The 26,574-nt window shown below is 41.3% G+C and overlaps 1 protein-coding gene across 1 annotated transcript in view; it reads left to right on the top strand.

Moving 5' to 3' along the window:
• ptprdb (protein tyrosine phosphatase receptor type Db) overlaps positions 1 to 25,600 on the top strand; it is a 168,477-nt gene extending 142,877 nt beyond the window's left edge. The window contains exons 29-40 of the mRNA XM_080464251.1: positions 474 to 571; positions 3,727 to 3,850; positions 7,293 to 7,468; positions 10,808 to 10,927; positions 11,558 to 11,712; positions 13,467 to 13,752; positions 18,763 to 18,941; positions 19,047 to 19,173; positions 20,642 to 20,767; positions 20,924 to 21,078; positions 21,871 to 22,006; positions 22,108 to 25,600. Coding sequence (XP_080320377.1) covers positions 474 to 571; positions 3,727 to 3,850; positions 7,293 to 7,468; positions 10,808 to 10,927; positions 11,558 to 11,712; positions 13,467 to 13,752; positions 18,763 to 18,941; positions 19,047 to 19,173; positions 20,642 to 20,767; positions 20,924 to 21,078; positions 21,871 to 22,006; positions 22,108 to 22,176 — 1,751 coding nt within the window. The 3' untranslated portion in view covers positions 22,177 to 25,600. The remainder of the gene's footprint in view (positions 1 to 473; positions 572 to 3,726; positions 3,851 to 7,292; positions 7,469 to 10,807; positions 10,928 to 11,557; positions 11,713 to 13,466; positions 13,753 to 18,762; positions 18,942 to 19,046; positions 19,174 to 20,641; positions 20,768 to 20,923; positions 21,079 to 21,870; positions 22,007 to 22,107) is intronic.
• Positions 25,601 to 26,574: the final 974 nt, after the last annotated feature.

Here is a 26,574-nt window from a genome sequence, read left to right as displayed (position 1 = left end):
TTCTTAAGTATTCATGCTAACTAACCTTCCATCCCATTTAGGATGAAGCTGCTTGAATTGACAACATTTCATCAGCTGCCTCTGGATAACCGTTTTTTTTGTTTGTTTGTTTGTTTTTTTTTAAATCCCCCGTCTCCTCCCCCAAAAAATCATACTAAATTTTTAACTGCCTATGTCATAGTCTTTTTTTATCTTTACCAGCAGTGTGCATATACTCTGAGGACGTGTTATTGTGCCTCAGTAACTTTCTGAACACGCACATTGTTCTTTCTGTCTGCCTGGAGAGGGGGAGAAAAAAAACGGTCACTTAACCAAAAAAAGAAAAAAATGGAAAGAAACACTTCCATTTGCTCCGTTGGCCACAGACAGAACACTAAACAACACCTCCTCTGAGAATCCTAACTCCTAACATTTTCCTCCAAAAAGACTCCAGTATCAAAATGGCCTCTTTTTTCTGTTTCTTTGCTTGGCAGGCATGGCAAGTCACCCGCCTGTCCCCATCTCTGAGCTGGCAGATCACATTGAGCGCCTCAAGGCAAACGACAATCTCAAGTTCTCTCAAGAGTACGAGGTAGGACTGCTGATTATCTGTGCCTGAAAATCACCAACTTGGGAAATCCATCCAGTTTTAATAGAGTCCCACATATAATCATCTATTCATCCTTGTCTTGTCTATCTTCTTCACTCTTTTTTTTTTCTTTTTCTAACTAGGGTTCAATTCCAATGGCGATTGCTATAGATTTAGCCATGCAAGGTCTGTACTGTAAAGTTGCATTTTGATTCGTCTTCATGGAATCATACACGATAAAGCACATTCTCCTCTCTCCGCTGCCTTGTCGTTATCTCCATAAATATAAGAGGAAAATTGAAATTGCAAGCTCAAAGACAGTTTGCTTACAGCCAGATGGTTATCAAGCCCTCATTTCTACGCTCTGGTGGAGAAAGAGGAGATAGAAATAAAGAGGCAGCCACAGCAAATGCGCTCACTAAGAGATATAAGAAGCAAATGTTCTCAGCAAAAAATAAATAAATAGAAAAAATGCTTCTTGATTACTTTCCTCCAACTTGGGGCACACTTAATGTGGACCAAAATAAGGCATCTGCTCAGAGATAACAATGTGCGTGAACTTGGTGCTGAACTGTGGCACTCAATAAAAAAAAAAAAAAAAGCACATCAGTAGCAATATTTCCCAACATGCTGGCTCTGTGGCAAATAGCGCTAGCATAACAATGAGCTCCACAGAGAGCTGTTAAACGGGTAAAAATGTTTTCTTTTCTGCGTAAAGGAGAGCGAGAGAAAAGCTCAGACCAAGAACCCGTGGGTGACGAATGACACATAAGGCTCTAATTGGCCGCCACAAGAGAGAGTCAAATTGTGTGTGGCAGATACACGCATATAGGAAGACAAGAACACATTATGCATAAAGTAGAAAAACAGAGCATGGATGTTTCAGGGAAGAAAAGTGTTGGGAGAGCGAGGATAAAAAAAGGGTGGAAAAGACAGTGAGAGCGAAGCTGTATGTAATTGTGGTGTGAGTCGGAGCCGCTCTGTTGAGCCTCACATTCTCTCTGCATGACTGTGTGCTTTGTTCGGAGCTGAACCCTTAACGAAGGAACAAGAGAGATGGATGGAAGAGGGGCTGAGGGAGAGAAGGGCCACAAATGATTGTGGTGTGATAATCAGGCACACATGATGTTGGCAGCGTGTGGAAACCAGCCTTAAACTCACACACATAGAAGTACACTTATCCAGTACCGCTCGTGTCCACTTTTTCCCTCAACCAAACCATAATTATGTGTCGTAAAATATTCACAATTGCTAAATTGCTCTGGCTCTCTCCTCTCCGTCCTACTCCATTGACAGCCCTATAATGACCTCATGTCTGCCTCTCCCAGCTAACAGCAATAGTTATACTGTAATTACCCTCCAGGACCTTAATGTGTTGGTCTAACACAACCATCCGCTCGCTCCCAGTGGAATTTATTCTGCTTGTATCGCTCTTCTCCCTACAAGCTGGTTTCTTCTGTGAAAAGTGGAAAACCCTTTTTTGAAAGGAGATATCACACGAGTCCATATTTCTCTCCAGTATCAACAATGAGTCGTTAATTTGCAATTTGTAGCTTGTCTCTTGTGGTGGGGTTTTTCTTCAGCAGTGCTGGACAATGATTGTGAGTTCAAGCTATGAAACTGTCAAATGGTCTCTTTTTTTTTTTAACCAATTTATACCAGTACCTGAGCCAATAGTCAATTTCAAGCTGTAATGCTTAGAGAATAAGCGTGACACTAGGAGAGGATTAGATATCCACCACTGGGGTGCACAGGGTAAATCCTGGACTGGTCAGCAGTCCATCACAGGGCAAACATAGAGAGACACTAACCACACATACTTACATTCACACGTCCAGGTAATTGAAAGTCACTATTTAGCAACAAACGCATGTTTTTGGACGGTGGGAGGAAACCTGAGTATCTTTAGAAAAAAACACACACGCACAGGGAGAACATGTAAACACCACACACAGAACGCTGGACTCGAAATTCGGTTCAAACAGCAACAATCTAACACAACAAACATTTTATCTGTGAATTCAAAGCCTATTAATGGTAGCAATATATGGTATATGGCATGATGATAAAATGTATGATTTGGCCATTTATAAAAATGTGTGAATTAGTTTTTTGGTTGTTTTTTTTCACCAATACAATATATATTGCTCACTTATAAGCACCATTACCAATGATAATACTAAGAATTAAAATGTTTTCATATTTTCAAGAGATCTTCATTTGTTTTTTAAAAACTCAGTGTAATTAAATAAGTAATGAATAAAAAGATTTTGATGCTTCAATAATAGAGCATAATGTAAATTAATTTTGGTGTAAGAGTTAAATAGGTGTTATTTAATTACATGGTCAATAGTTACATGGTGGAACATGTCTAAATCGTATAATTAAGGATGTAATAGCTACAAGATTATCATATATACCCATTTATCAGGAAAGTGACTATATTTGGGGAGATTCTCATTTATTTACTTTGCTCTTAAACTAAGATTCATAATTACAAACTCCATGTTTTGTTTATGTTGGATTTTGATCAATATTTTGTGAGAAATATGTTTCAAATTTCTAAGCTGAATTGGATTAGTTTTATACTTTCCAACTAATGTCACTGTATAGCAATGCTTTGCAGTTTTAATCACTTTAAAATCTCAAGTAAAGTCAAACCCTATGAGGACATATTTTATTTTCAATCCTCCCAATGAGTGCCCTGTGAATGGTTCAGCAGAATAAACAAATGGCCAACTTATTGCTTTTCTCCTAAAGTGAAAAGAAAACCCTGAAAGGCCAGTGGCTCTCGGCATATCGCACTCATTCTTTTGTAAAATGCAAAATTTAAACGTGTGGCATCAGTCATGTTGCGGCCTACTGTTCTGGTGAGCTGTTTTTTAACTCAGTGACGATCAGCAAACAGATAACGGCAGCGCCGTCTGATCAGGTTACAGTTCAACAGATCACATTTATTTACAGAGACCACAACTATGGTTTACCCCTGCAAATACCTCTGACATACTTTATGCAAACAAGACCCTTTGAAAACCAATGACTTTTGACAGGATCCAAAAATATTTGTGGGAAGCACAAATTTCACCATCCTGAGCTGTCTGAAGTAATGAAACTGGAATAGCTCTTTGTTGATGTTGGTTCACTCTTATGTCTTGCAGTCCGTCGACCCCGGCCAGCAGTTCACATGGGAGAACTCCAACTTGGAGGTCAACAAACCAAAGAACCGCTATGCTAACGTCATCGCCTACGATCATTCGAGGGTTATACTCTCCAGCATCGAGGGTAAGACTCGTATGCATGCTCTGCCACTTCTGCTCCTCTGTTTGGGCAAATTAGGATGTTTTTATGGAAATTAGGGCAATTTGCTCACTTCCTTGCTTGTTCAAAAGGCCGTTTGAGGTTTATGGCTTGGTGGCAGACCGAAGGTTTTGGTAAAGATTGAGATGAGGAATGTAGTTGTGACGATTGGGGTTAGGGTTAGAGGGAGTGCATTATGTCACCGAGTTGTCACAAATTTAGCTATGCATACATGTGAGTGTTTACAGATAAATTTATGTGAGAGAGCTTCTTCCCACGACGGATGAGCTATTATTAGCTGAAAGCTGTTCTCTCACTGGCAGTTCCCATACACCCCACACACACACACAAAGCTGCACTTGCATCAGATAGATGCTATAAAAATCATATTGGTATCCCGAGAAACTTCTTTTTCCACCCACTGTACTGCCAATAAACCAACCAATTTGGTCTCAGGTCCATAATATTATCTACAGAGATGAATTGTGCTCACGCTTAGTTTACCCAACTCAAAGTTTACCCAACGTAACCTTTTTTTTTTTTTTTTTTTTTTTTTGCGTGATTTCACCATGTGCAATGGTTTAAAATGGGAGGAAAAAATAGTTTCAGTCCTGTTTTCAGTGTGCATTTTGAAACACACTCACCCACCTCTGCTGGGAAAGACCTGAGGCAGAGAAACTGGCAGCTCCAATGTGGAGAGAGAGGGAGACGGTGGGAGGCCAAGCCCAAACAGATGAGCCTTATCTGGGTAGAGCATGTGTGAGCAGCCCCTCCACCCCCGCCTGTCCTGGAGCCCTGACTGTCTGTATTTTTTCCAGCTTAGAAAACACATATACTCTTGAGTATCTCCGAATACACACACACACGCACGCACGCACGCACACACACACACAAGCACACACACAAGCACGACTACCTTTGTAACTTAATTCATTCCTTCGTCTTGCTACCATCCTCATACAAAAAAAGAGTGAGAATTGGTCAAATGTTTGCACTCTAGTGGTCTAAAACCCAAATTGATTGTCATTAAAGTTGTTGTACACGTATACCGCCACACACACAGACACACAAACATACATGTATATAATATATAGTCTTCTAAAACATTTGCCAGGATGTGCATAGGCACAACTATGCATTTTTTACTTTCAGTCTTCTCCACTAAGTCATGAACACACACGCTGCCAAGCCAGGGTAGCCACCAAGTGATTGAACGTGTGTGTGTGTGTGTGTGTGTGTGTGTGTGTGTGTGTGTGTGTGTGTGTGTGTGTGTGTGTGTGTGTGTGTGTGTGTGTGTGTGTGTGTGTGTGTGTGTGTGTGTGTGTGTGTGTGTGTGTGCGCGCGTGTGTGTGTGTGTGTGTTTGTTCACTTTATCTGCACGCTTCTTCTGTTGTAGTCCCTTGCATTAAAGCTGTAGCACATCAAAGCATTCACCCAAGCTGTCTTTAAAAGACTTAAGGTTGATAAACATATGTTAGAAGCACTTCTTGCCGTCTGTCCCCATCCCTCCTAAAGTACATTGTATAAATACGCCATACTCCTCGGTCATTTAAGTGTGTGTGTGTGTGTGTGTGTGTGTGTGTGTGTGTGTGTGTGTGTGTGTGTGTGTGTGTGTGTGTGTGTGTGTGTGTGTGTGTGTGTGTGTGTGTGTGTGTGTGTGTGTGTGTGTGTGTGTGTGGGTGTGATTTTGAGGTTATACAACAATATGGGACTGCGTAACGCTCATAAAATAAGCATTCAGCTGCAGGAGTTTCTTCTTGCCGGAACTGTGTTGTTTGGTCATTAGCTGTTTTTCTAAAAGTGTTTAACTGTTATTAGAAGAGGTAAAAAGCCGTTTTCTGTCAATTAGGCAGGGTCAGGTCCTTGATGTGGTTCTCGCACGTTTGAGCTGCGACTTTTAGGGTTGTGGTATCAGAGCCACATTTCGAACTGGATTTTGACCAAAAATATCTTTAAAGAACCTTTAGTTTCAGGTGCTCTGTTCATGTAATTACAGCAATTCTCCACTTGGGATGGAGAGATCAGGAAGAGGACCGAAGGCATACAACGATACTACATTAGCAATACATAGGAAGGTCACCTTGTTTAATGGATTTCTAACATGGAGGTTCCACGTGGGCTGGTTTTGACCCATTCTTTGATGCTTTGGGAATTTCATCAAAGCACAATGTCAAGATAAGATGCAGCGACTAGTCACGCCACACCTAAAGTTCCTGACCCTTCGATAGTTCTCCCGACCAATGTGGGACTTCTTAAGAGGTAAAAAATAACCAGGAATTAGATTTGGATCCTGTTTGCCAAAGTTCCTGTGATGGTTCCTAGTACTTGAGGAAAGTTCCTGCAGTTAAAATGCAGCTGCTGTGTGGTCAGTGACTCCCGTCTTTTCTGACTGTAAATGTTATCAAAAGAGTCCAAAGGAGTTTTGTGCCCCACTTCGGTAAAATCGGGTCACAGCTGAATGTACGCATGCACGTACAAAGTGTGCGTCTGTGTGTACTTCGGTGTTTTAGTGCATGTGTGCATGTTTGAGCTGTGACTCAGTGATTTTTGGGATTATGGTATTAGGCCCTAGATGAGCAGGCCTGATCCTAAATCAAACACACACAGACGGTCTTTCCCCCTCTCTCTCTCTCTCTCTCTCTCTCTCTCTCTCTCTCTCTCACTCCTGCATTGACACACGCATACACACAATCCCTTGCAGGACAGGCAGTGTCAGCCGAGTCTTACACATGGAAGGCCTTACAGTCATGTTGCCATTCAAAGCGACACATCCAGAGTATCCTCAGATTAGGCCCATGATCGTCTTAGCATGTATTATAAAACAAGACGGCTGAACAATCCAACACCAAAGGACGCTGGGCCCTCTGAAATCATTAATCTGCCTTCCATGACCTCAAATGATCCTCACCCCTTTATTACTTGGACATAAACCAGCTTCTATAGCAGTAGACTTCAAATAAACCAAATAGATTATTTCAACGTCAAATACAATAAGAATCAGCTTCATCTGCTATGAAAATTACATGGGCAAGAAGTGTGTGTGTGTGTGTGTGTGTGTGTGTGTGTGTGTGTGTGTGTGTGTGTGTGTGTGTGTGTGTGTGTGTGTGTGTGTGTGTGTGTGTGTGTGTGTGTGTGTGTGTGTGTGTGTGTGTGTGTGTGTGTGTGTGTGTGTGTGTGTGTGTGTGTGTGTGTGTGTGTGATCAGTGCCATTCATCATGCACACGGTGCAGCAGACAGACCTGAAAGAAGGCAGTAATTCTAGACTAGTTGCATCTTTTTCATCCATCATTTCTCTCGGTTTGTCCTTCCCTTCCCTTCCTTTCCTGCTTCACCTCATCGTTCTTCAGTCTCCTCACCTTGCACACGTCTTTCTTTCATTCTCCCTTAATGGCTTGTTTTCTTTCTTTTTTTTTTTCTTTCTATGCAGGCGTACCAGGCAGCGACTACATGAACGCTAACTATATTGATGGCTACCGCCGTCAGAATGCCTACATTGCCACTCAGGGCTCCCTCCCCGAGACGTTTGGGGACTTCTGGAGGATGGTCTGGGAGCAGCACACAGCCAACATCATCATGATGACCAAGCTGGAGGAGAAGTCACGGGTAAGCAAATGGGCTGAAATGAGATGGAGAATACGTTATGGGGCAGAAAAGATGAGGTAGGACCACTATGGTAAGTTCTCACTATTGGTGACGCAAAAAATTAAGTAGGGAATGTGTCGATTAAGGAGACGGTACGAATCAGATTGTGCAATCAAATGTGAACACGACAAAATGTAAGCAACATGGAAATTAACAATGTAAATCAGGAGTCGGTTGGTTTTAACATTGTTAGGGTTTTAAAATGGAATTTGTAGTAAAAGGAGGCCAAATAATTTCCAAACAATTATACCACAAAAATATAGGAAATATTGCGAGTGATTTAATGAAAAGAAGCAACATAATGAATTTGACTTAATAATACAGTGGTTGTAGAGTAATTATAATTAATGTCTAGTTAAAATGTCAACTCTTCCCATCACTTGTGAGACAACCTTTTTTGTTTTTTGTAATTTGAGTTGTGGGCCACTCCAAAGGAGAACAAGAACCACATGTGGTCCTCATGCCGCCACCCGTCCATCTCTGGTGGGGCTGATTAGATAGAAAGTGGTGTGATGTTATGTTGCATTGGGGTGAAATGGGGAAAGCCATTGTCGTGAGGGGTCAACTTCACAACAAAATAAGGAAAGAAAACACTTGGTGACTTTTTAATGGTGATGATTTAAAACGTCACCAACTTGTTTAACAAGTTGAGTGTTTACTAAGCACAGGGGCTCATTTCTTCCAGAGAAACTTCTACAGTTTGGGAAGTGGCCAAGCATGCAATTTATAGACGTTGCGGTCAGCAGTAAATAGTTTTAGCATTGTGTTTTGTTTACAGACGGACAGATGTTTCTCATTGATTCTCTTTGTCTTCGGTTTTCTGGCACATCATTGCACTATTTCTGCATTTAACTTCTCTTCGACTTGAAAACGTTTGAAGCGTCCCTTTGGAATATCACACAACGGTTAAACAGACTGTAAACTGCACTCACGTGATTAGAAATTTGATCGATCGCCACAGGACTGGTTTTGATAAAAGACTGAAAAGGCTTGACAAACACCTCACAATGAATTATTGCTGTTTCATTAGATGTTTACACCTGCGTAAAGCACAGTGGAGTCGAGGAAGATAGGATGTTCCGTATATTCAAAAGTACTGCTGAAGAAATCGTCAAAAGGCACTGCACATGTTTGTGATGACCGAACTAAAAGCTGGAGCAGGCGACAGCACAAGGTTGCTTGTAATAGATCACGATAGAATACAGTAAAATAGAAAAGATCAGTGACAGAGACCTGGGGGGGGATTACAAGTACAGCCAAATTGGGGTAGATAATGAATTAGAAAATCATTTGGCTTCAAGGCATTTCGCTGTTGTTAACAGAATATGCAGTTGAGTAAAAATCCAGTGTAATGAGAATGTCATGTCTGAATAAAATGAGCAAGAATGGCTTGAGGTATGAATCATGATTAAGTGCTAACCAATTATGTCCAGAGCCCTTTTTCAGAAAATGATCCTTTCTTCCCTTCTGTGCTTCTTTTCCTACTAACCTGTGCCTTGTGTTAAAGCTCTTGTGTCCTTTTCCACTTTTTCCAACTGTCTCTGTTGTGTCTGTTTGACCCTCAGATGCCCTCTTATTTCTTCTCTAAGGCAAGACCTCTCTTTCTCTCCTTTGCTAATCCCCTTTTAAATGCAACCTCGCTTCACATGGTTTTCTCTTTACCCTTTTTTTTTTCTCTGTTCCGTGTCCTTTCCTACTCCTGTTTCCCTGTTTTTTTGAGCAATAGCCAGTGCATTGAGTGAGAATGCAGAATTGTTTTCAACTCACCACAAAGCTCTCATAGTTAACTCGGTCTGGGTTTTATTGCAACCGCTGGAGTTCAGAAACAGTGCACATTACTGTCTACAGTTTGCATGATCACACCCACAACTGTTTTTCTCCTTTCCTGTCTTGTGACACTGTATTATAGCATGTACTCTTTAAAGAAGGTTTTTTTTTTTTTTTTTTTTTTACTTCCTGGCCACAAAATTATGAGGCATTGTCTGATTCTTTTATGTGTGCCACAGAATCCCAACAACTAAAGTCCTGCAGCGTGGTAGACTGCTGGGATCCTGGAAACTCAGTCTTTAGTTTGTAAATGCCCGTTTAGCTTTGAAATTCTGTAAATTCAATAAAACGCTTCCAGCATTATGCTACGATAGCATTTAATTTGAGCATACTTAGCCTTTGATTATCAGCCCACCACCTCTCTATGTACTGTTTGAGGGGAGTAGTGGGCTGCTTGTTGGAGAAAATGATTTAATCTCATTTAACACCTCTCAACATTATGATATTATGTGTTTATGCATTAACAACACAGATGATCACAGATGGTCCCACTGTGGGAATCTTGCCAGTATCCTTCCTTTTAGCACCAATCAAGCCACACAGTAGCAGGGTACAATTACGCTGTTACTCCATAAATCAATGGATAATATAGTGTTCACACCAGGCATTTTCTGCGATCCTGTTTAGTGTCTGGCGGTGTGAAGCCCCCCTACACGGACAGTCATTCCCATCCCTGTAGTGTCTCAAGGTCTGGTGGGAAAACAACAGTTGAAAAGCTGTAATTACAGCTCGAACGTACCCGGCCAAAACGCATAATCCCCAGTCTGGAGCAGCGGAATGCAGAGCAAGCTGAGCTGAGCTCCCTGCTGTCTTTGATGTGAGGACTGGAGGGATCAGCACATAACGTTTGGTTTGGCCTGATTCTGCCAAGGTCCTCCTCCCCCTTTTCATCTCCTCCGGGACTTTTCCCCTCTCTCCTATGTGGTCTCCAAGGCTGAGCAGAAGAACTACAAATATGACCACCCTATACAGGGGAATTCTCTGTGTTTTGTGGGTTCGGGGACACTGGGATTTGGTGTGCTGTGGGAGCAGTTTTGTGAGGATTCTGGAGGTAGAAATAAAGGGCAACGTACAGTATCGAACATGTGATTGGTGGATTTTCTGGTATTAAACGACTTCTCAGAGCACTGGGGTGAATCCCAGTGAGCCCGCCAACCTATGGAAATAATCTTGCAGGATCAAACACCCCAGAAAATTAAACCCTGTTTCTATATATTCTTTCTTCTGATGCACTCCACACACTTTCCCTTCTCCTCATACGCACATTTTTTTTTTTTTTACAAACTGAATTTATCAAACCCTCTCACTGATTTGCTTCAACACTCCCTCTTTTAGCGCCTCTATTCTTGCACTTGTACACACTTGAGCCCTTTCTTCTCTTTTTCTCGCCTCTCGTTTCAATCAAACTGCTCAGCAGATCTCACAGTGTGCCTCCCCCCCCCCCCCCCCCCCCCACACTCTCGTCCCTCGTAGGTGAAATGCGATCAGTACTGGCCAACGCGTGGCACGGAGACCTACGGCCTCATCCAGGTCACTCTGCTGGACACAGTGGAGCTGGCCACATACTCTGTCAGGACCTTCGCTCTTTACAAGGTAACATTTTATGCGTGGTGGCATGTAATGGAGTCCTGTAGGAATTGATCTCTTTAAATATTTACACATGTTCATGTATTAGGAATTCACCCCTGTTACAGTTTTACATGAAGACACAGTTGTTTTGTGTTTTTTTTTTTTATTTCTTCTCTTTTAAGTTGCCCTTGTGAAATATAGACGTGTGTTACATAATATTCCTCATTGTTCAATTCAAAAAGCTTTTTTCGATCGATCTTCGTCTCACCTGTCAGGGTCAATAAACCAAACGTCTCCGTCCTCATAAATAATCACCCTTTGATCATTAAAATCAGTTGTTTATCAACAAATATATTCCTCAACAAATACGCTTCTTCCTCTGCCTCAGTGATATTTGAAACAGACTGCAGTTCCCAGCTCCTTTTTTTGGGGGGAAGGAATTAACCATTTGAAACTACTTGCTGGCATCTTAACGATCAAATCTTAAGTAGAGGATGGAGCTGAGTCCCACAGCTTGGGCAGAAAGGTCAGAAAGTATCAGGAGATAAGCTAACATCGTTTTAGTTTTTGATGCAATTTCTTGAAAGTGAAATAAAAGAAGTGCATTGTAATCACAGTTTAACTTTAAACTCTCTTCTCTGTCTGCTGATCCAGAGCGGCTCCAATGAGAAACGTGAGGTCCGTCACTTCCAGTTCACAGCCTGGCCGGACCACGGGGTGCCTGAACACCCCACCCCCTTCCTGGCCTTCCTCCGCAGAGTCAAGGCCTGTAATCCTCCTGATGCAGGACCCATGGCTGTCCATTGCAGGTAAGGCTGTGATGTGAGTGTGTGTGTGTGTGCGCGTGTGTACGTGCGTGTGTGCTCGGGGGCAGATTCAAAAAATGCAGTGCCCCTCAACATTTTTGTATATCAGGGTAATTTTAGAGGTATGATTAAACTTAGATTAAGGCAAAGGTTATGGTAATGGGATGGTTAAGATAATGGTGAAGGGGCAGATCACTCATCCAGAGTAATTCCCAAAATTCCCAAAAAGAAACTAAAAGAGGCCCTTGACTATGAGTGCGCTTTAGCATTGAAACACTTATGTGTTATTTTGTGTTTTATGGCAACACAATTTTCAAAATCCTGGAAGTCTGTAAAAATCAAACTACAGTCCAGGGGTACTCATATACAATCACCGAGGGGGCCTCAACTGAAAAAGTACTGACCTGCCATTATGCAAACCCCAAACCATCCTCACTGGCTTAAACACCCACATTCCTCCCATAACGACTTCCATCATCTCTAAGCTTTTTACAACAACGCCGGCCACCATGCTAACTCTGTTTTCCATAATTAGCCTTCACAGTTGACAATTTAGCGTTTATGGTAGTGGTAGTTCTGGGTTCACAAGTTTATATTCAAATGAACTGCTGTCTGAACAGCAGGAGGCTCGTGTGTTGGATGGAGGATGATTCTGGAAACTTGTCATTACAGCCTTGGCACAGTGCTGAGCTCCAGCTCTGGAGCCGAGCTGCTATTTGCTCTCAGCGGCAAGTGAAGGACAGAAGAAGATAGAGGGTAGCACAGAGAATATGGAGCAGGAGCTCTCAGGAGGAGGAATTAGTGAGGTATAGCTGAGGAGGAAGACAGGACTAGGAAGAAAGAGGGGATTGAGACAATGATTGAGAGGAACTGCTGGCGAGGGACTGGGAGTTAAGGGAGGAGAGATGTGCAGAATGAGAGAGAAGGTGAGGTCAAATCCAGGACGTGGTGAATGAAAATGATGAATTAAAGAAAAGCGGGAAAATGGAGTCTAAAAACGTACAAATGTGAGAGTGAGAAAGTGGCGGGGCTGGTGCGAGAGAATTGGAGGGGTGCTTAAAGGGAAGATAAAGAGGCAGAGAGATGAGGGCGGGAGGTGTCGAGGAGGTTGGCAGGAGCGCAGCTCTTCCTAATCTCCCGTAGCAGTCAGATGGAGTATATAACAGGATTATCTGTCAAATTTAATTATCCCAGCATGACTCCATCAAAATGTGCCTTAACATATCAACCAACCCCTGTATCAAACAATGGAGCGAATCTCATTCCACCTGAACAACACACACACACGTGCACACATACACACATACACACTGATATTAATTTAACCATGTAAAGAATTTTAAATCCACTTGCACAAACTTGCTTGGTCAGGGTGTCTCACCATTTAGGTACTAGCACAGCAAGAATGTGAAGTGTTTGGGTGGGCAGCTAAATGTATTATATTTCTGGATTGTGTGTCGATAGGGAGGATATCTTCCTAATGCGGGTGAGACGGCCATGCTGACTCATCGCTGATGTCAATTTTTACGTCCTTTGTTGGAAAAATTGCTGGCTGGCACCTTAGTGATACTTAGTTGATTCAAGCGCAGTATGTTGGGAGTTTTGCAGGGCCAGATTTGCAGCAGGTGTTAAGACACGGCACACACTCAGGAAAATTATTGTTCATATTCCGAGTTATGTGGGGGGGGGGGGGGGGGGGGATCACATCACCATCTGTTCCCCTGACCATTTTTCCCCTCTCTGCTGTTTTGGCGCAGTGCTGGAGTGGGCCGCACCGGCTGTTTCATTGTCATCGACGCCATGACAGAGCGGATCAAGCACGAGAAGACCATCGACATCTACGGCCACGTCACGCTGATGCGCTCCCAGAGGAACTACATGGTGCAGACGGAGGACCAGTACATCTTCATTCACGACGCGCTGCTGGAGGCCGTGACCTGTGGGAACACGGAGGTCCCCGCCAGGAACCTCTACTCCTACATCCAGAGGCTCACGCAGATCGAACCCGGGGAAAATGTCACTGGCATGGAGCTGGAGTTCAAGGTGAGGACGAGTCACTGTACAACTGCAGGTAGTGGGGGGGGGGGGGGGGGGAACCTCTGATTTAGGATGACTCACAAAAGTGATTAATGGTGATAATGTAACACTTCAGTGATCTCTGTTAGAGAGAGTGATGTTTTTCTCTGCTCTCGCCACACAGAAGGTCAAACGTGAGCTTTAGGAGTTGTCTATATACAGTATATTTAAAATAAACATCCCATGGTTGTTTTTTTTTAGATAGTCAGTGGCTGGTTGGATATATTTAACAGGATCCAATGACAGATGTTTTCTCCAGCTAAACGTTTTGTCCATTTAACAAATATAAAAGGTCAACAGAAAATTTGAACTATAAATCCCAGAGGTGATGTTTTAAGGTACAATTTAAAATTTCCCCAAGTCTCTTTACTTTTTGATGTATTAATTATATAATGTTTCTGCTAACTCAACTGTTACTTTAAGTAACTCGCTTTCCACCCATGACTGATACTATTCCTCATCTCCTACTATGTAACGCGTTTGAATACTTTAAAAACTGATATGTCAGTATCACCTTTTATTGATATTAATAGTAGTAGTATCCATATGAATAATATTAATATTTTAAAAAGAAAATCATCAATGATAATATTAAAACAAAAAAACAACAACATGAAACCATGAACAACTAATATTATTTAAAGTAAAGTGGATGAGATTTGTTCCCTGACCCTAAAAACCAAATCAATCATTTAGGTATAGTGGAATGATGAATGAAAATCCACTTGAGAGTAACGTCTATTTTGTAAAACCATGACTCAGATGTGAATTAAACATACAACAGTTTCACCTCAAGACCATTTGATTCCTGCTGTGGTGCTTTCAAGTATCACTTCATTCACTGGTGTTGTGTAAACATTTAAATGTTGCTCTGTCTCATCAGTGGTGGCAAAAGTAGTGGCATTATTGTAGTGGAGAAAAATACTTTTGTGAAGCCAGTTCTGAAAGACACTCAAGTATCAAAGCAGAAATTAAAAGGGATTTTAGGACTTCTGGGAGTTCTTTTGCGGTTGTTTGCGCTGCAACAACTTACTTTGCCCCATATCCAAGCGTGATTTTGGTACCTTGAGTTTGAGTTTATTTATATAAAACAGGGACAACACATATTAATGAACATATACATGTAAATATCCAAGATTATAGCCAGCGGCTAATTTCCATCTTTAGTCCCTTCGGCAGGTTGATGTCAACAACATAAGATAATAATAGTGGTTAATTGTAATGTGTCATTTACACATGATAAAATCCACGGAAAAATATTATACTGATAAAAAAAATACACACATTTCACATTTATTGCTCCCAAGTCTATTTAAAAAGAATTAAATTTTATAGATTTCTGATTAGGTTTCTTTAAAAGATCAGCTACATCCAATCAAAGGTCTCTGTTCTACTATATGATGTATTAATTTATTTACCATAAATACACCTGTCTTGGGCGACTGTGGCTCGGTTGGTAGTGCAGGTCGTCTCACAACCGAAAGGTTGCAGGTTCGATTCCCCATCTCCACATCTTGAAGTGTCCTTGAGCAAGAGACTTCGACATTGATGTGTGACTGGATAAATGTGATTAACAGTGTAAAGCGCTCAGAGTACCACTCAAGCGATGGAAAAGTGCTATATAAGTGAAATCCATTTACTTGCAGCATTGAGAATATATCAAAACATGAACTAAAGCATAATCGTGTTATGTGTTCAGTGTTTTGCTCAAGACCACTTTTTCAGTTTATTCATGATATTTTCATTTTGAACGAATCAATCAGATGAACTGACGAGAAGAAAATCGGCTTTGCCGGTGGTTGATAAAGGGTTGAATATGTCACAGGGCATAATTCAACTTGGATATTAATATAGAGACATTCAAGGCACTAATGAGATATATTTTTGTGAATTAAAAACTTTTTTGAAATCTTCTAGAAATAGAAATAAAACATAATATTGTGAATATGATAAGTAAAAGTTAAAAGTAGTGAAATGGATATAAACAGTTGATAAAGATATGAATTAGAAGTCTAATGATTGGCTTTTGTAAGTGATTAAGACAAGATCTATCACTACTTTCTAAGCTTCTGCTGGTGTTTGCACCTGGCACAAAACCTTTGTTCAACAATTCACTTTCCCTCTCTGTGCTGTCTCATCTCTTATGTCAAGTCATCGTCCGAGAGGCTTAAACAGGCGATGAGCCAGTTATGAGGTTTGACAATGCAACATGGAGAAAGTAAAGATATTTGGTGTTCAAATGAAAAGAGGAAAACTGTTAGAAAATTTAACTCTCAAGTGAAGTAAAAACACTTTGCATCTCAACTATTTATTAAGATTTCATTTATCACAACTTGAGTGAAGAAATGTTTCCACGTAGCCAATAAAAGGTCCTCAGTAGATACTTGCAAAGCTTCCAAAGAGCGTCCCCCCCCCCCCCCCGACGGACACACAAAACAGACGCATCAGAAAGTTCTGACTTTGACAGCTGCTGGACATGTTTTCCGGTGCAGTGAGTGCTTCTTACTGGATCCGTCCCCCTCTGAGAGCTTCATATATTCAGGATGGAAGGTGGGATTTGAAGGAGATTATTGGATTTTACTAAGATTTTACTTCTGGTTTGGGTTTTTCAATGCATCGTAGTTTTAAAGGTTCGATGGTCACTAACTGAATGACCACATAATGTGAACTCAAAAGGTGCACATCATAACTTTTCAGTAAAAAAGTAAAGTCCACAGAAATACACGGTTGGTTGGTTGGTTGGTTGGTTGGTTGGTTGGTTGGTTGGTTGTTTGTTTGTTTGGTTGGTTGGATACCTAGTGTTTGGTGGCTGACTGGCTGGCTGCTTGGTATTGTTCCTTGTCTCGATTGTGTTTATTTTGTGTACTGTGATATTTACTTCCTGATAAATGAGTTCCCTGCAGATCTGTCTGGTTCGTCTGAGTGAGAAGAGAATCACTTTTAGCCGTGGAGGTATGAACGCAGGTGGCTCAAGATTTTTTCCTGGAAACGGCTTAAGTCTGCTCAGGTGCTCAGGGGGCAAAGCAAACACAAAACGACACTAAGCAATCTCCTTCATCCTTCGCTCCGGCATTCCTCTCCTAATAGCGGTGGTCTCCGCTGAATGACAATGAGCCTAACGCTCTGTGAATTGTTTACTCAGCCTTATAGTGATGTAAAACATATGCCAGGGTTGTCCGAGTCGCCATATTTCATCTCACTTGAACGCTGAGGGGACATTGCAGAGCACCGTCTGAAACAACACTTTCCACCTTCATCAACCAAAAGAAAAAAGAAGAAAAAAAAGGAAAATCCATAAGGATGGAATTTCTCATGGATGAGTGGCATCAGATCCTTCAAATAAAATCTCAAAAGTCGAAGCATGTGTGGGAGAAAGGCAAGGAGGGAAGATTGTCTGGGGGCATTCAGTAATCCTACACCCTGTTAATACATTGTGTTTTTGTTTCCTTTCATGCAGAGTTTACTGGCGGAGTTCAGAGAGCTTCCCAACAGGACTTGGTTTTATCCAAGCTTAACAGATGGTGAAAATATTGGCACCTATCAAAGCCACGAGAAGTTTTGTGTTCACCAGACTTTACTGATAAGACCAAGTCAAAATTCAAACCAAATGACACGAAGAATTACTATTGTTGATGCTGGAAACTGACTTTACAATGCTCAGATGAACTGGTGGACTTGTGGTCGGTGGGATTTTCCAGCTCAACCCATCTGTAAGAAAATAAGGTAGTGCTGTTTCTCCCAGCGAGCTCCGGTAGCTGCTGACGGTCGAGGCTCGGTTCACGGGCCCCCATTGTTTCCCCGCCGAGTCTGCGGTTTCTCCTCTTGCCCCTCCTCTGTTGTTCTGTATTTCGTTTCAAGCCGTGTCATCCAATGGTCGAATGTGAGACAGAGTGTACACGATGTGCTCACGTCTGCCTGTCTGCTTGTATCGATACAAACGTGTGTGTTCCCGGATTTTTTTATTTAATTTTTTCACTGGTGCAGAATCCACTTTGGTTCCCATATGTGTGTTGAGACAGTGTGGGGCCTTGTGGTTTTCTGGCCCCCGACTCTTGATTTTCTCTTTCCTCCTTTTATTTCATTTTATATTCCCTCGTCTATTCCCAACCACTGAACCCCCCCCCCAACCTTACCCCTGCTTTGTTTATCCAATTGAAGATGTCTGACTAAATATCCTTAGGCCTGCAGAGTCAAGCTGATTTTCTAATTTTACTTGTCCAGTGTACCAGAGGAAAACCAAGCCTTGTGCTAAAAACATTTGAATTACCTCCTTGAATCTGTCTAAATCCTTCTTTTTTTTTTATTCCTTTTCTTCCCAATGAACTTTTATTATTGCAAAAAAAAAAAAAAAAAGGCAGGGGTTTATTTCCCTTTTGAATATAAAGCAGGTATTGGTGCTACATAAATGTCAGAATTGTTAGTCCATGGAGAGAAGCAGACAGCCAGCAATTGTATCTGTAAATGAGCCGTTTGAACCTTTGCAAAAGTGCAGCGCTACCAGTGTAAATTCAAGTCATACTTTCACCCTCAGAACAGTCCATAGAAAATCCTTTCATGTGGAGGAACACTTATGTCGAGCTCGCAAACTACAAGACCAAAGAAACCCTGTGGTTGTTTGTGGTGTGCGTCACTGAGAAAAGAGACAGAACAAAGTGTCATTGATTTCCCTGTGCCTTGAAAATACAAACACAAAACCGTCTCTTAGCTGCACAGCGACTTGTTAAGAAGGGCATTCAGTGCTATAAATTAGATGGGATTTGCCATCTTAAAACCTCAAATATGCTTTTCTCGTGCATATCAAGCCTACAAATACTAACAAAACAAAAACAAAAAGTTAGATATTTAACGTTTACTCTGTCTGCTCTATGTGCTCCCACCAGTGCTGCTTGTTCGCGCTGTATCTCACAATCCTGACAGGTTTCTTTGTAGGTCGGCCTGAATAGTACTAAAAAAACATTGATTTCCTTTTTCTTCCAGCGTCTGGCCAGTGCCAAGGCCCACACATCGCGGTTCGTGAGTGCCAATCTGCCATGCAACAAGTTCAAGAACCGGCTGGTGAATATTATGCCCTACGAGACGACGCGTGTGTGTCTACAGCCGATCAGAGGGGTGGAGGGATCCGACTATATCAACGCCAGCTTCATTGATGGATACAGGTCGGGGGGAAATGCGAATAAAGCATCAGTCATTTTCTCTAACGTTGTTAAATGCCATCTGACTGGGGATGTGATAAATACTAACCCACGTGTTTGTGTATGCAGGCAGCAGAAGGCCTATATAGCAACCCAAGGCCCGCTGGCTGAGACCACAGAGGATTACTGGAGGATGCTGTGGGAGCACAACTCCACCATAGTTGTCATGCTAACCAAACTGAGAGAAATGGGGCGGGTAAGAGTAATTGAGTTGCTCAAAGTACTCACATTATTAACAGAAGTCGAGGTAAAGATAGTGAATACTGAACTGTGCTCAAGTACATCAGTAAAAATGAACACACACACACACACACACACACACACACGGATATAACAGAACAAAAAACATTATCTGGGTGTGATTTGTGAAACATAAAAGTTTCTATAGATTGTAAAATGTACCACTGCTAATTTTTCCCTAACTGGAATTACTAGTGAGTATACAGTAATCCTACCATATTGTCATATTTATACAGTCTCCCGCAGATAGTTCAACTTGAGCACAGGAAAAGTTAATTCCAAGTGTTCACACTCATGAAATCCTGATGTCTGTAGTTGCATGAGCTCAAGTGCAGAGAACGAAACCGTCTATAACTATTGACAACTAATGCTTTCAAGTCACACGTTTTCCTATCCTGTGATGCTTAAGTAATGTAAATCACTATGAGGTAGATTTTTTTCTCCGCAATGATAAGAAGAAAAAAAAACTCAACACGAGGAGGGATGTATGGAATATCCACTGACTGCCACTTGTGGATTGCACACTTCATGCAGGTCATACATACATGTATGGATTTGCCCCACCGGGAGGTAAATCTCTTAATAGTTCTGGCATTTGGGCTTGTTGATCCCCTAATTTCACAGATCAAAGCTGACATCTAGTTTAAGTATCTGTATTGACATCTCCAAACTTGACTGTGTGCCAAAACGCACAGAGAAAATGTGAAAGGAGGAGGAAAGGATATGAAGAAAAATCCATCCGAGGAATCAATGAAATTCCTTGAAACCAGAACTAAATAATTGCTTTGAGGTTTTGCCGCGTCTTTTATAGAACCTTGTCTGTATACGTCAATTCGAAGTGATGTGCTCTTAATTATGTATTCATTTCCTCTGCGCATTCGCTATAATATTCTCTCTCACACAATGTAGAACCGTTTGCGACAGTTATTTTCAGTATGTTGGATAAATCTGCGCTGCACTACAGACAGTACCGCCGGACCCTTTTCTTAGCTGTAGTTTGGATCAGGAGAGGACTTCAACTGTGAATAACAACGGCCTCTTGCTTCCTGATGTGCGAAACTGAAAAATATGGCTGTCTTGTGGCTAATCGTTTGTCTTTGAATGAGAGTCCATCAAAAATGAAACAATGAATAAAATGTAAGAAACGTTATGCGTCATGAAGGACTGCAGATTCGCTGAGCGCAGTGACTGAGCCATAGGAGTTATATTTTATGAACATTGTATTTCTTCTGACACAAGATTGTCTTCAAATGAATAATACATTTCACAAGTTACAGAGACGTTTTCGGGATGAAGTCGCTAGAAATTGTCCCCCCCCCCCCCCCCCCCCCCCCCCCCCACACACACACACACACACACACAGTGAATATTTTGAATTTGACATAGGATGCTGAAGAAAATCCTTTTTTTCCTGTCCTCTGCAGGAGAAATGCCATCAGTACTGGCCTGCAGAGCGCTCAGCCAGGTACCAGTACTTTGTGGTGGATCCCATGGCAGAGTACAACATGCCCCAGTACATCCTCCGAGAGTTCAAAGTCACCGATGCCAGGGTGAGTCACCAGTCTGAGGGTGAGAGGTGGATGCGTTCATGTATGTGAGAGAGAGGAAATTGCATCTGTGTCACTTTAAACAATTTCTAGATTGTAAAACAATTAAAAATAAATAAAAAACAAACACCACCTTTCTTTTGTCTGTCTTTCTTTCAGGACGGCCAATCGCGGACAGTTCGTCAGTTCCAGTTCACTGATTGGCCGGAACAAGGAGTGCCAAAGTCAGGGGAAGGGTTCATTGATTTCATTGGTCAGGTGCACAAAACTAAAGAACAATTTGGCCAGGATGGTCCAATTACTGTTCACTGCAGGCAAGTCTCCTCTCAATCAACTACACGTTGTTCCATCTTCTGATTTGTGCACAAAAACATGAAAAGATACAACCAAAATATGTAAAAAAAAACTGGTTGAACATAGATGCTGAAGCAACATAGTGAGAGTGTGGTTAGGCATCCTTATCCAATGGATTGATTAACTCTTCTAATATCAACATTTATTCACTGTGAGGCTTTGCCTTTGTGTGCATGTTTAGTAAAATTCACTAACAACGTTGTATCTGTATGTCTATGGTTGTCAAGATTCTCTTCATTTTCCTTTACATATTGTCCAGAACAACATCGTCGTCATAGAGCGCTTTTACTGAGAGAGAAAAATCCCACAGGAGCAAACATAGTGGAACACAGCGAAAATGTGAAACTCCATTTTACCGGGAAGAAATTTCTGACGATTCCGACTCAGAGGTGGCAGCTTTCTGCTGAAAAGGCTTGGGGGGGTTAAGGGATAGTGGACAAAGACAAAGAACAACAGTCAAGTTGACATCAGACAAGTTACTCCACACAGTGCAGAGGTGATGGAGGCAGCAGGCTCAGACCACAACCTTCCTGTTCAAACGCCTGATGTTAGAAGAATAGACTGTATGTCCTGGACTGAAACTGGTTTCCAGAAGAGAGGAGCCTGATAGATGAAGAACTGCCTCCTTTTTAACGCTGAATAAGTAGAAATAATTATTTTTGAAGCAGCTATTAGTCGGATTAGTTTTGCATGTATTCCTGGATCTCAGGACATATTCCACTCTAACCATGCTGCTGTGTGTCCGCCAACAGTGCTGGAGTTGGAAGAACCGGCGTGTTCATCACCCTCAGTATAGTGCTGGAGAGGATGAGGTACGAGGGAGTGGTGGACATCTTCCAGACTGTCAAGATGCTGCGCACTCAGCGACCTGCCACCGTTCAGACAGAGGTGAACCTTCCCTCTGTTGATGTCTGGTTTAGCTTCAGCCTGTCGTCCTCCTGTCACTGACTCCATACTCTTCTCCCCCCCCCCCCACCCTCCTCCTGCAGGACCAGTACCAGTTCTGCTACCGAGCCAGTCTGGAGTACCTGGGAAGCTTTGATCACTATGCAACATAAACCCAGTGGCCGTTCTCTCATGCCACATCCCACCTGAGTGTACTTATTTGGGTCACCAACAACCTGAGTAAACGCACGTGGCTGCGATGTGCATTTGAAGATTTTTGCCACCACGTGCAGAGTGAAGGGGGACCATCGGCTTATCCCGTACCCAGAAACAGCATCTCGAACTGAGCCATAGCAACCTGCTTGACAAGGGTGTTTCCTTCCACCCTCAGCCCAAACACACCCATTGGTCAGTCTGAAGAAGCAACTTCAACCACTGTTCCAGTCAGAATACTTGATCAAAAGGTTTTTATTGGTTTCAGTGCTTTTGTGAGCACCCAGATTGCTTTTCGTTGTTTGGGTGTAGAACTCTCACCTCAACCACCACCAGTGTAGCATCACCAACCTAAATACAGGACCCAGCTACAGTATTTTTCTGTCACAGGAAATTTAGATTTTTTTTTTTGTTTTTGTTGTTTTGTTTTTTATCACGAGGACTGTATAGAAGGAGTCTATAAAATCCATCTCAATGGAAGAAAGAACTGGGACTTTTGAGCACCAGAGAATTGCCAACAGGAGACCGAAATCACAGAGCACACAGTATTATAAAGACAAAGAAAGCATCCCAAAATAAAGGACACCAAGAAGTGTTGTTTTTTTTGTTTTTTTTTGTTTTGTTTTTTTTCAATTTTGTTTTGGAAACAGACTCTCGTTTCCTGTGAATGAAAAAGAAGATATTTCTATTTCTACCATACAGTAATAAGCACCACCAGTTCAACCTTATGCTTCACGATTTAAATAAGGGAAGTTTAAGAGCGGTTTAAGATGCATACCACAAATTAAGACATTCATTTAGTTTTTTAGAAAAAAAAAAATATGTATTATGTTTTGTTTTGTTTTTAAAAAAAAAAAAAAAAAAACCTGGGTATTCCTTATGGCACGTTCTGTTTTTTGACTCTGTCCCCACTGACCATACAACAGCGAATCTGTTTGTTTGTTTTTTTACTTTTCTGTGTATTCCAATGAGCTGTAGCCATTTTTAAGTAATACTGTACTGTTTAAAATTGTACAATCAAATCTCTTGTGGAAAATGTTCACAATTCTATGGAAAAAGAAAAAATGTCACCGAGTGTCACTCTCCCACTCTATTTCTAAAGAAAAACAGCGCTCACACGTTTCGCATGCACACACAGGACTCAGCGTCAGTACTGTCACCTGACGGCGTTCCCAGTTCCCAACGTGAACACAGCTGCAACCAGGAAGTTCCCAGAATAATACCGCCAAGTTGTTTGTGTCTGTTTGAAAGAAAGCCAGATAGAACACACGTGCAGAGAGTATTCACAGAAAGCAAAAGATGACAGAGGAAAAGAAAAGAAAAAATATATATTTATGTGTCCAAATAAGCTTCACAAAGATTTCCTCGAGCGGGGGAGGAAGAAAGGGAAGTAGAACAAAAAGGGGGTGGGGGGGGCTGTGGAGGGAGGGGGAAGTACGGGACAAATTTCTCACTGGAATGCTCACCTTCGACGTTTCTCTCTTGTGTGATTCAGTGTGCAATAAGTAGATGTATTATATATTTTTGTGTCAAGTCACTAACTGCAGTTATATGCCATGATGGTGATGATGATGATGATGATGGTGCATCGTTTTCCAGACACAAGGATGTTACACTTGATACGGTTCCCGCCACGTGTTTAATGTCCAGGACCGAGGAGCGTCTGCCCTCTTCGGACGTGGACCCGTTATTACGTCACAGCTCCGGTAGATGATGTCGTCACGGCAACCAACGAATGATCAAACTCATATTTCAAACCGCATCTAATAAGTATTTTGATTTTAGATTTCTAGTGCCTTATATTACACGCCTATTTTGATAATGTTACTTTAAAGGGTTTTTTTTTTTGTGTGTGTATTTTATGTATGTATGCTCGTACGTGTGCGCGTGAACCGAATGTCTGTATATGATTTCGTTCCGTTTCCAGTGTGTGAAATTTATCTTGTGCGTTTGGGTTTTCGGCTGAGAAGTTTCAAGTGGAAGGCTCTATTATGTCGGCTGAATAGTTGTACTCATCATCTTAAACCCAGTGACTGTATTATCATTTCTCTTTTAATAACAAACAAACAAACAAAAAAAAGTGTTATCTTACATAAGACTCAACTACGGACAAAAGTGCGGCTTCAAAGTCGGTTTCTAGCAGGATTGGTCTGATTGTTGTCGACAGCAAAAGTTTTCCGTCTTCACTTCATAGGACACTTTGCACAAGCTTTTGTGTATATACTCTTCTCCTGGAGACTTCAGTTCGCCTGCCATGACGTTGTGGCCACACTACCGACTTCGGTGCAAGACTGTGAACTGGCTCGGAGTCGCTCGGCTGCGTAGGAATCTATATAAAGCTGAACCGCAGCGTCTTTCTGTGTCGGTCGGAGTGGGAGACGAGTCAACTGAGGATGTTGTGTGGATCCCACCTCAAGTCCTCCCATCGCAAAATCAAGCCGCTCATCTGTGTCTACATTTATGTCTGTTTTCTTCAAGCCGCAAAAGGCCGAGTAAGAGTTCAGGTGCTATGTCTCCAACGACACACGACCTGCGTAATCTTTTATTTTTTATATATATAAATATATATATATATATATCTCATTAACGCTGATCATAGAAGGGATCGTTGGCGGTTTTCCACCATCTTACAGTAACCCTGTTGTTGTTTTTTTGTATGCATGGTACCACTTTTGAGATGCCCCTTTGGTCACACCTGTTATGGGAAGACTTGCACTTTCTCTCTTTGTACTATGCACTAATACTAGTATCCTATTATCTCCGATAGCCCCGCCCCCTAAAAGGAGTCTTACTTGAACTCAGTTAATGATGGACCCTGCAACGCTCACAAGGTTGTGTATATGTAAATAACACAGAACACAGAGAGTAATTGAAATGCATTATGAAATAGATGAACGAATACGAGAGTAAGTTGATAAATGAATAAATGCTATAGGTAAAGAGAGAATAGAAATTTATCAGCTATACAGAGTGATATAATAAAAGGATGCACCTGAAATCACCGTTTTAGTGGCACAGCAGTGTGTGCAATATTACACGTTGTGGATTTGTTGTACCACAAAAGAAAAGTTTCACAAAAAAAAAGTGTTTCTATTTTACCCCCAATGTATCATGTAGATGGATAAAACTGGAGTTTATAAATTGTATAAAAATGAAAATATGGTGTGTTATTCGGATCAGTTACCTCCAGTTGGTCTGTACATGTAAACTTTTTTTTTTCTTTTTTTTTTTTTTGGTTTTGTTTCGGTTTTGTTTTCTGCTCCGAGTCAACAAGTGCTTTTTATTTTTCTTACATTGGTTCTCGGAGCGTGTGAAAACTGAAAAACAGGTCTGTATGGATTTCTGTTCTTTATCGACACAAGTTTCATTTGTTACAAATAAACTCAAGTGAAAAAAAGTGTGACCACTTTGATTGTTCAACGATGCAAAAAGCACAGTGAATCTAAATGTGAAGAAAGAAAAGAAAAAAAAAAAAAAAAAAAGCACATCACTTGGTGGTATGATGGAAATAAACACTTTATTAATCAAATAAAACAGCTTGTACATTTCAAACTGTTTCAATGAAGCGACCACGTTCTTGTGAATGACGTAAGGTTTTCATTGTTATTCTATCAGATGTTTTCTGACTTGCGTCGTTTTGATCACTGAAACTCGACGCCTCAGTTTTTTTTTTTTCCTAGTGAGTGACTTCATTCAGAGTCGAGAATCCGAAGCTCTGAAACTACTGGAACGCGGCGTGACCAGGACTAACATAGCATTCATGGAGCTCGGAAATGGACCAGTCGGGAAAATCCCACTTTGAAGTATGGAGGGTTCACGTAATACCAAGAACTGACCTACGAGACAAAACCCAAAACTATTTCAAGTACAGTTTTCTTCCCCGTATATAATACAAACATGGAAATAGATTTTGTTCATTAGAATCCACCATTAAGAAATATCATCATACTTTTATTAAAAATGTCTCAAACATGCGTAAATGTTCCACTTTTTGTAAGATTTCAAGTGTAAGAGAAATTCCCATTTGCCAGTTATGGACGAGCCCACTCTAATGTCAATATGTGAATTCATGAGCTCCAGTATGGTGGAAACCTTTAGGATCGGTGGATTGGTCTGAGATGATTGTTCCAATTGAAATGGTATGAATGGAGCCTTTATATTGAAAATATCTTTTTCAAAACACTCTGAGAAGAAATCTTCATATATACAATAAACTGGAGATGTAAAACTCAGATTATTCTCAATAAAACTGTTTTTTATGACAGAAACGGTTGTCGTGGAGATAAGTTAATTCCACACTACACAACAAAACGTATTGCCAGTCGCAGACCGCACACAAAGACTTACTATGTGTTTCA

This window comes from Lipophrys pholis (assembly GCF_963383615.2).
Source record: "Lipophrys pholis genome assembly, chromosome: 5".
NCBI classification, from domain to species: domain Eukaryota; kingdom Metazoa; phylum Chordata; class Actinopteri; order Blenniiformes; family Blenniidae; genus Lipophrys; species Lipophrys pholis.
Note: the sequence above shows the minus strand (reverse complement) of the source record. Positions and strands in the feature narration are given on the sequence as shown.